This window comes from Chelmon rostratus, chromosome 17 (assembly GCF_017976325.1).
Source record: "Chelmon rostratus isolate fCheRos1 chromosome 17, fCheRos1.pri, whole genome shotgun sequence".
Classification (NCBI taxonomy): domain Eukaryota; kingdom Metazoa; phylum Chordata; class Actinopteri; order Chaetodontiformes; family Chaetodontidae; genus Chelmon; species Chelmon rostratus.
Window position 1 is genome coordinate 24,440,999 of NC_055674.1, and position 11,058 is coordinate 24,452,056.

General features: G+C 39.5%; 1 protein-coding gene across 3 annotated transcripts in view; it reads left to right on the plus strand.

Moving 5' to 3' along the window:
* mettl22 (methyltransferase like 22) overlaps positions 1–11,058 on the plus strand; it is a 31,302-nt gene that overhangs the window by 16,882 nt on the left and 3,362 nt on the right. For 2 of the 3 annotated variants that reach the window (XM_041957159.1, XM_041957160.1), the window contains exons 9-11: positions 3,350–3,430; positions 5,041–5,143; positions 10,238–10,406. In XM_041957159.1, coding sequence (XP_041813093.1) covers positions 3,350–3,430; positions 5,041–5,143; positions 10,238–10,406 — 353 coding nt within the window. Of the gene's footprint in view, positions 1–3,349; positions 3,431–5,040; positions 5,144–7,946; positions 10,205–10,237; positions 10,407–11,058 lie in introns of those variants that run through there. The other variant, XM_041957162.1, reaches the window with a different exon arrangement.

Sequence of the window (11,058 nt, forward strand, 5' to 3'; positions counted from 1 at the left end):
GCCTTCTCCAAGTCCACGAAACACATGTGGACTGGTTGGGCAAACTCCCACAAACCCTCGACCCCCAGGACGAAAACCGCATTGTTCCTCCTGGATCCAAGATTCGACTATCGGCCAAATTCTCCTCTCCAGTACCCTGGAGTAGACTTTACCAGGGAGGCTGAGGAGTGTGATCCCCCTGTAGTTGGAGCACACCCTCCAGTCCGCCTTCTTAAACAGAGGGGCCACCACCCTGGTCTATTGCAGAGACGTGTCAGCCAAGACAGCCCTACAACATCCAGAGACTTGAGGTACTCATCCATCCCCGGTGACTTGCCACCGAGGAGCTTCCCATCTACCTCGGTGACTTCAGCCTGAGTGATGGATGAGCCAACCTTTGGGTCCCCAGCCCCTGCTTCCTCTATGGAAGGCATGACAATGGATTGAGGAGATCCTCAAAGTATTCTTTCCACGCCTGACAATATCCCCAGTCGAAGTCAACAGCTCCCCACCTCCACTGTAAACAGCATTGGCAGGGCACTGCTTCCCCCTTGTGAGGTGCCGGCCGGTTTGCCAGAATCCTTTTGAGGCTGACCGGTAATCCTCCTCCATGGCCTCCCCTCCACGAGTTTTTGCTTCCACAACCACCAATCAGTTGACAGCTCAACCCCTTTCTTTACCCGAGTGTCCAAGACACACTTTTTTTTCTTTGAGATTAAACCGAATATATCAAAATTAAAAAAAAAAAAATCTACAACCATAAACTTGAGATTTAAAGAGGTCACTCCCACTGAGCAAAAAGTGGTCCAGAAATGCTAGAAAGATGTCTTTTCTGTACCTCCAGAAAACATCTTCAGTCTTCACATCTTTTGTGGAAGTCATATATTTCTTTGAAATACTTTTCTTTCAGATTTTGGGTCTTATTGGCTTGACTTGATTTGGTAACTGTTCAAGGACTAGAACAAGTCAGTAATTATTGTGAGGGAAAATAAGGGTCATCCTTTTTTGTTAAAATGGAGGGCTTCTTTCTCAACTATACGGTCAGTAGACTTTCAGATAGAAAGATAGACAGATCTGTCTGTTAGGCTGGTTTACTTCAGTTTTTTTTTCTCTGTCCTACCATCCTTCTTCTTCCGAAGGGTTGCGGGGGGCAGCAGCCTCAGCAAGGAAACTCAGACAGCCCTCTCCCCAGCCACTTCCGCCATGCTCTTCTGGGGGAATGCCAAGGCCCAGGTTTTTGTCCGTGATATTTAATTATTCACCAACTGATTCTGGTTCTAACTTTGTTTGACACTGGACTTCCAGATTGCAGCCTGTTGAAATGCCTATTTTCCACTAGTTCTGGTTGTCTATAGACATCCAGAATTGGGCCAGGCTTAACAACGTCACTTAATGTCATGTTTCAACTAAATCTGGATGTCATATTTTGGACATCCATGGACGTTGCTTGCTCAGTGTACAAGCATGTTTAAAAAGCTTGTCATGAGCAGGTGGCCTAGCCATGTATGAATGTAAGCAAATGAAGAAATAAGTGAAGTGAAATGAAGAAGCAAAAAACAAGATGGATCCTTAATGGATATTTAGAGGCACTAAAAACTTTTTTTTTTAGGAAAGTTTTTTAATTTAGCTTTTAACAACGTGCACCAACATATCTCATTGATTATTTTGTGAATTTGGCAAGAAATTTCCTGTGGACAGACACATAAAAGTCAAGACCAGGTCACCACTTTGAAGGGCCAGAAACATAGTGAAACCATGAAAAAAGCAATTCTGTGTTTCCTGTGTCTACAGGTAACACATTTCGTGTGGTGGGTAGCTGAGGAAAGTGCCCTATAAAAGCAGTCCATTTACATTTATCATATATTATTTACCTGCGTTAAAGAAGGACCAGGTCACCACTTCATTTCAAGAACAACAGAGTCATGAAAAAGTCATGCTTAGTTAGTCCTGATTACAACACTTTGGATTCAAAACATTTGCAGGTATGCAGTTGTGTGATTGGTCACTTTTTTAGCCTGTTCCTTTAATTGCAGACTTAAGAATGAAGAGAACTTGAACAGCATTAATAACTCTGATGACTGAACTACATTGTTACCTACCTGTTTTATATAGTCTGTTTTATATAGTCCTTTGTATAAAATGTAACTATACACTATAAAGTCAGCTTTTATTTTGTATTTTGTATTTCTCTCTTCTGTTGCTATTTTTTCCAGCTCCCTATAACACCTGAATTTCTCCCGGCTGTGATTACTGAAGTCTAATCTTATCTCATCTACCTTCATTTTTGCTTTAATGAGCATATTGTTCTTGTATGAAGTCGAACATGAGAGATACTGTTGATTTTTGTGCTTTCCTAATCATTTAGGAAATATGAGGAATGTATTCCATTTACCATTTACCATGGTTTCTGTTCATTGTGGTTGAAAAGACAAAATCCTCAGACAAGAAAGACCTGTTGTTGGTCAAAATGTTGTCAATAAAATTAAAGGGAGCTGTGATTCCAATGTGTGGGCACTTCTTTTGCAATTTCAGAGATTTTTTTTGTGAGCATCTCACTGAGGTTTGAATGTACACACGATTACTCAAAAACTTGTCCTACAAATAACCAATGTGACTCTACCCACCTAAGATCCTTAAGACTTTGCTATTTACCAGAGAACTCTCTAAATTGCCAGTACATGTGAATGTGAGGGTGAATGGTTGTCCACCTCTGTGTGACAGGCGAGATTGACTTGTGCTTGACTGGCAACCTGTGCAGGGTGGACCCTGCCTCACGCATGTCATCTGGCATCTGTAAATGAAACTACTATTTATTTTCCTTTAATATCCCTGTATTTTGTTCTGAAAGTTATAATCTTTAGGATTTCCTGAGTGTTTTTGGCCAAAAATGTGTAATAAATTTTGGTGATTTTCTGATCTGAGTCCTTACTGACATTGCATATCCTCTGCAGCAGAAGATATGCAATGTGTAGTATTGTACACTGAAATAACAGGTATAGCTCACTGATTTTGGCTCACCCCATTTTTCAAGAGCTACTAAAGCTCTCCTTTACCATTTGGCATTTACCATCCTAAACTCTATGTAAATGAACAGAAGTGTAATGTAAAGTGAAATACAACCTCACCTACCTAAGCTAAGCTGCAGCAGTGCACAGCTGTGTAAGCCAATAGCTACAGCTTTGAGTAATGTAAGTAAAGTGAGAGTACCAAGGATGACAAAGTCAAAGACATTCTGTGTCAAGTAGGTTTGGAAGACCTTCTTCTAAGACCTCCTTCTTCAACTTGGGTGTATGAGTTGCTGCTATAGCAAGAACCAACCACCCTCTGACCATAGAACACGTCTGTCTTTTCATTTGTCTAATCTTTGTAGATGCTAATGTGGAACTGAGCTGGACAGAGGAGGAAGTTGCGGATATGTATAACAACACCCGCTTCATCGTTGCAGCTGATGGTAGGTCATGGCGCTGATCAAAACTAAACTAAATTCACTTAGAAGGTTATTGCATTTGAGGCCCTCTAGTCAGAAGGCAGTTTGTTGGAAATCCAGTCAGTGAAGTCCATGATGTAGCAGCCACGGTGCAACAAATTGGGTCTTGTTAGAGTGTAGCAAGATGTGCCGAGTACACCTTCCTCTCTGCAAACCTGACCATTCATCCGATTCCATTAGTATCTCCAGACAGAGTGCCATATTAGCCACATTGTCACATACAATGGAAACTCTCTTTAATCCAAAGGCACTGGCAACTTCACTGAGTTGTGTAGCAATGCTGCAATGCCCAGTGTGCCTCTTCAAGGCACCTGTCTCAAGAACAAGACTCTGTAATTTACATTCTTTGTCAATAAAGTAGGCAGTCACAGTTGTTTACATATCTTTGGCTCGGTGCTGTGCTGCGTTGTATTAACTCCAGAACCTTCTCTTTTGCTTTATCATATTTAGTGGATAGTGTGTCAAGGTTCTTAGACTTCATCAGTTTCATTTAAAAAAAAAAAAGAATTAGGCTATTTATCAGACCAAATATATTGAAATCAAATTTTTTGCAGTCCACACCTAGTGGTAGCTTATTTAAACCTTATACAAACATTTAAGGCTACTGTATAGAGTTTATAGTTGGTAAATGTATGTGTTTTACCTTATCCATGAATATCAGGCAATGAGTGCACACATTATGATTTATTTCTAAATAAATACAAAAGAATGTCTCAAATATATAGAAGTTCGTATACACAGGAAGCCTTTCAAAAGTGAAAATCTGTGAAGTAGACGTTAAACATCTGTATGTAAGATATTAATATTTGTCCAGGTTGTGATCTGTGCACTTGTAAACCTGATTTACTGTTTTAAGGGCTAAAAAACTTTGTGAGTACCCAGAATTATGCACAAATCATTGTACACGTCTGTAAATCTTATTTTTCATTTGTCGATCATGTAACACACATTTGTGACAGTTTTGGGTCTAGATACATTCATTGTTTATTTGTTGACTTAGCTAAAATGAATGCAGTCTTAATACGGCCCTGCAGTAAATCCTACCTGTGTGAATATTAAGTTTTTGTCCAAACTGTTTTAGAGAGATGTTGTGTCAACTTTATGCTCATTGGAAGCTGTGGTTCGTGGTGCTGTTCAATTATGTTGTGTTATGAAAATACAGTATTAGTTATGGGTCACTGTGAATAGTGCTTTGTCATTGTTTTTCTGTTACAGTTTAGGTTTAAACTTTTTATATACTTGTGAAGATATATATACAACCCCAACTGAAAACTTGGCCAAGACTCTTCTCACAATTTAGTCAACTATTAGAGGACAACCCGAGCTAGAGGAGTATATTTCATTCTGAAGGCACCAAAAGATTATTCTGATGAATGACAATATAACAGAACAGTTCATAGACATAAACATTGAGAAAGAGAATAATTTGCCCAGTTAAAAGTAATGCATATTGCTGCTCTGACTTTAGCCATTGCAGCTGCAAAATGAATAACAGAACTATAAAGTACTGTACATGTACACAGACTAACAATTAAAAAGTCGAAAAAAAATCCATTTGTTTTTTGCGTCACCAGTGTGCTATGATGATGATCTGACGGATGGCCTTTTCCGAACACTGTACCAACTCTGCAGTAACTTTCCTCACACCTGCACCATCTTCATCTCCATAGAGAAAAGGTAAGATGAAAATCTTTGAATACAATCCTACAGTCCAATGTGTTTCTCTCAGTTCAGTCAAGACTGCTTAAGTCAAGTATATTTATTAATACTGGATAAACTGGACTGACAATACAAATGTACAATATAAGAAAGACCAGAGTAGACTGTATCTACTGAAAAAAAGATTCTCTAGAGTGTCAGACTCTATCTGGCACCAGATATCTGCTCTGGGGCAATCTACTGAAGCAGCGGCATTTCAACTGCTGACAGGAAGCGACTTAACGGACTGGTTCAGAAGGCCAGGTCTGTACTGGGATGCCCCCCCTCAACTTGGGTGGTGGGAAAGGAGAATGATAACTGTATTATCATCCCAGATGGAGACCATGTCTCATCCCATGCAGGCCACAGTACTGGGCAGCTCCTTCAGGGATGGGCTGCTCTGCCCATGAGAAGGAGAGATGCTGCAGGTCCCTCCTTCCTGCTGCTGTCAGACTACAATCAACACTGCTTCCAGTAGAGCACACACACCAAAACTGACAAATTCATTCATGCGCAATGATCAGTGTATACTCTGGTCCAGGAGACACTCGCTGTACACATGCATTTTGCTCTTACACACACACACACACACACACAACATCACTATTTGCTCTTATCATTACACAAGGCAGCAAAACATTGGGCCACTGCAGCCAGTCTGTGTCAATGGCTGCAGGACACATTAGCAGACTGGCACAACTGTGGCTCTCTTCACTATTTTAGCTAAACTGGTCATACTTAAGAATTGTGGCAGATGTGCCATATTCTCTTTTATCCTCTTGCTGTCTCTCCAACTCCAGAGGGTCCATTTCAAATATAAGATTGTACTGTTAACAAAATGAGAGCCATAGTCTGATGATTTTTGGATTTCTGGAATGCCCCACCTTGGAATGATGTCCTGTAATAAAATATTTAGCAGTTGATTTTGTATGTGTGTGCTTTCAGGGAAAAGTTCCACCCACTTAGAGAGCACATCTACTATGAGTACTTACACCCTCCAGCTGGAGTTACCTCAGTGAAATCCATCTTGCCATGCTGGAATGGGGTGGAGGGAATGCTGATGTTAAGTTATGTTGAGCACACACCAAACCAATCTGGATCAATGGGACCAATCTTTTCTTCCACTGTGCTAAACCCAATTTAATCCCAATTTTGAGCAATGAGATCAATCATTCCTCCCTTTGAAACATGGTCCAGTTCATCTGAGAACTTTGCCATGTAGGGAAAAGGTTGCTTACATAAGCATGGATTATCTTTAGGGCCCCCTCATACCGCCTTTGCTAGCATCACGTTGCATCTGAAGGGAGTGCGACTCAGCAGACGCAGCAGCAGATTTAGCAGTCGTCACTCATTTGAGCTCTCAGTTTTAGAGTGTCATAATTGTGTCCATGTTTGACCTGATGTCATTGACAATTTTCACTAATGCTGTCTCTGTGCTGTGATATTTTTTAAACTAGATTGATATACTTCAGCAGTGTTTGTTGAGGTCAGAAAGTCATTTAGTTAAAAACAAGTTTTTCTAAAATCTTACTTTAAAATGGCCAGTTGGAAACAGCTCAGTCGTTCTCTGGTAATGACACATCCAAACTGTTCTTCTTCAAGAGTGGTTTAACTATGGCAGTCTTAAAAGCAGTGGGGACAACACCAGTCTGTAGTGACTGATTAATGATGGTGAGCAGATCAATACATGTCTCTAAAAAGTGATGTTGGAATGGGGTCAGAGGCAGGTCGCTGAAGTTAAATGGGAGACAACTTTGTCAAGCATTTCAGCATCCACCAGGACGAACCTCTCCTGTGTTTCCTCATTAAAAGCGAAGATTCAGAAATTAAAATGCGCAGACTGACGATGTAAAAGATTAGATCTAACAGTGTCTATTTTGCTTGTGAAGTGGCCTGCAAGATGTTCACATGAAATGTTTGGTTCAAGAGGTTGGTTAAAAACAGGGTTGATTAAATGGTCAGTGGTTGAAAAAAGGACTCTTGGATTTTGTGATTATTACTGATTTGTATTTTTTTTTTTTGTATTTTGAACTGCCTTGTTGTAGCTGGTCAGCTGTTCCTGAAGCATTTGAAAATGAACTATAAAACTTGCAGCCACTTCAGATGTAAGACATCATTTCCTTACAGTACATTCTGTTCCTGTTGCTTAAAACTGTTCACCTTAAAACAGACACAGAAATGATCTGATAAGCCCACATCCACAGCAGAGGAAACCTGGACTGACAGGCCATGGGTTATGACCAGGTCTAACACATGTCCTCTGTTGTGGGTGGGCTGTGTAACATGAAATTCATGCAGTTAATTAAGTTTAAAAAATCGTTTGTTTGGGTGGTCTGCAGATTGTCAAACAGTGTTGGGGGGGGGTGCTAAAAAGAAAAGAGTGATATTCAAAAGACACATATTCACCAAATAAAATGTTTTAAAACCATCTGCTGCTAGAAGGATTGTGGCTGCCCCCCTCCTCTTCTACTATTTCTGATTTTTTTTTCGAATATGAAAAGTGAGGCTTCAGTGAGGGATGCAGGTCCGTCACTGCCCAGCCACGTTTCTGTTAAAAACATACAGTCAAGATGCTTCTATAAGTCAGGTCATTTATAAGAAAGGTCTTATTTGAAAGAGGTCTCACATTTCAAAGTGCCATGTTCAGTGACCTATGCGATGTTTGGGCAGGAACAGCAGGGGGGTCATGTATGTTTAGGTTCAAGTTTCAAGTTATTGAGATTAGGGCCAGAGATATTTCTTTGTTGTGGTGTTTCATGTGTTCTCTGTGTAATAATGACAGGGATAGATGAATTGTTGAAGTCTGAGGGTCCCAGTCCTGTAATGCAGCTCTCACTGTTAACACTGTGACTTGGACCTGGGGGACATCAATCACTGACGGGCTTGCAGCGGGGAGAGGTGATGTCACTTGCATCATCCACACACAAGGAAACAAATGTTTTCATGCTTTCAAACATTTTTTTCAGTCTGTTCTTAACTATCTGCTTCTTTGATTTGATTTCCCTTGCTGTTAACTGTTACAAATATCTAATGTTCAGCGTCTTTGATTTTACACTCAAACTGTTTTGCCATTCTTTTCATCAATGAGCACAGAGAGGCATGATTAAATTAAATGTCATTAATTAAATGCCATTAGGGGAAATAAGTGTATGTTGACATTGACATATTTTTCATGCATAATTTTTGCTGGACCTTATTTTATTTATAAAGCTACAATACAAGGCAAAGCTCACCAGAGTAAGAAAGGGAGAAAAAAGGAAAAGAAAGAAAATAATGTATGTTTTATTTGTGTAAAATGTTATCCAAAAAAATCCCTGAATAGATGAATAAACAAAATCGATATCGATATCCCTCATTTTATTTTTTCTTGATGAAATTCCAAGGGGCAACAAAGGAAAAACAATTCAAATCAGATGGAGTTCATCAAAACAGCCAGTGATGGCGCTATAGTGTGTAGCTGAAAAACAAGCAATAAAACAAACCATATACAACTGGTCTTAAACACAAGATTTCTTAATAGAGATAACAACCCACTTCTGCGAAGCCCAATGTGCTCACACAGTATTTTTCCCAGTACAAAAAAATACACACACCCATAAAACACATACATACACACACACTCTGACGATTTAAACAGCAGAGATACAGAACCCAGGTGCAGGCAGAGAGAAAAAGCAGTAGACAGAGAGAGGCGGGATTTCACACAGAGCCACACATTTCAAAGTGATTAAGGAGGACTTGCTGCCTCACAGCACTTTTATGGGATTATTCTGAATGGAACTGGTGACAAGACTATTCTCCCACTTTTTCATTGCGCACCTTTTAGGCAAGCGAGTATCTTCCTCCTTTTCCTTTAACCAAAGGATACTTCTGGAATTTCCTGTCTAAGATTGAAGGAACCCGAACAACAAAAAACTAAACAAAGAAACTTCAGCCATTAGTGTGCTTTAACATTTAATGCAACACAATTGTAGAATTTGCTAAAATAAGCAAATACAATGATCAAACGCTGCAGTGCAGTCTGCGTCACTGAGATCCAGAGCTATTTTTAAATGTCCACCTTACAGATGTAAAGGAGGAAAGTAAAGCAAACATCACCCTCCATGCAGCAGCAGCACATGCAGCAGTCTGTCACTCATAAAGGGATCCAGTCCCAGGTGAGCAGAGTGCAGGAGCCGGTCGGTCCACCATAGTCTGCTATTAGCTTAACAGTCCTTCAGGACTGCTACAACATCTAACTGTTGCATTGGCTGATGCAAATAGCTGCTAATACTCAATTAAAAAAGCAAATGTGGCCTAATTGAAATGTCATTTTTTATTGCTGTACTTATAAGTAGTTTGCAATTTGCATATTATGATTGCTTCTCTAGTATGCTGCTGTATGAATCTACTGCTTTACCAGTCCTGTCACACTTATGTACAATACAGTGGTAGAGAATTGAAGATGAAATTTGGAAATTTGGACCAACGCAATGTCAATATTCTCCTCTGGTTGTTGATTGGTTAGGGAGGACATCCTTCATTGGAGCAGAAGATAGAAATAACTTAATGTCACTTACTGCATTTGCTGATTTTTCGAGAGCTACAGCAAAATCACACATTCATTCCCACACTCTAGCAGTAAATGGTTGGATTGAACTCTCTGGGTTTGTGTGACCAGACAGGGTGAAAATCTTTGATGGTGGGGGAGGGGGCAAGACAGGAGAGGCGTTAGCCAGTCGGAGCAGAGGTGGTTTACTCTGCTCCTTTCAGCTGTATTGTCAAATATTTTGTGAAATGTGTTTTGAATTAATTTTAGATTTAAGAGAGAAACAAAGAACAGTCACCTGATAATTCACCACTACACTTCCAATGAGCTTATAACCATAACCTGATTTAGTGCAGGAGTGGGTGTTGAGTTTTTTCTGAATTCATTATGAAATGATAGCAAACATAATTGTTACCTGCACATGTAACAATAAACAGTTTCTGCACTTTGTTAACATGTCCTCTTTGTCTGTCTTCATCGAATAATAATTTACAAAATCAAACAGTAATCATGTTTCCTGCTGTTCCTCCTGGATTTTTTTCAAGGATGAACTTCACCCTGCGACACATGGATGCTTCCTGCGAAGCTTATGACCATTTCATCCACTGTCTGTCCCAGCTCCAACAGCTGGTGGATGGACGATGCAGCTTCAGTGTGGAGCAGCTCCCTTCTAACTTCTCACAGTTTCTTCTGTATGAACGCATAGAGCAACTGGTAAGGGAAACACTCACACACACCGTTATATTCTAATGGGGACATGATTTATTGCTTAACAAACCTTAAACAAACCTTAATCTTAAAGCCTAATTTCATTTTAATCGAAACCCTGAATCCAGCTCCTATATGGACCTTATCAGAGGGACATTGTGTCTGAACACATTCTGTGACACACAGAGGATGAATGAGCCTGAAGCCAATCACACGTTGAGAGCAGCACAGAGATTGGGAAGATATAACTTTGTGTTTTGTCACTTTATGTACAGGAAGATACTGCTTTACAACTTTTCCATTTTCTGTCAATTTGGGGCAATTTTGATGATAATAAGATTGAATGTTGCCCCAGTAGGTGCTGGTAAGGATAAAGTGACAAACAGTGGTGGAGTTATATGTCAACTTTCATTACATTTAGCCTGAGCTTTCATAATACAAGTGTAAGACTAAAGCCACTGCCATGTATTAAATATATATATATATATATATATATATATATATATATATATATATATATATATATATATATATATATATATATATACATATATATATATATATATATTTATCTACTGGAAATATAAAATATGTTCTGAGGCTTCATTAGCAAGAACAGAATCTTCTCTGAAAGTCTGTTCCATAACATTAAAGGTTT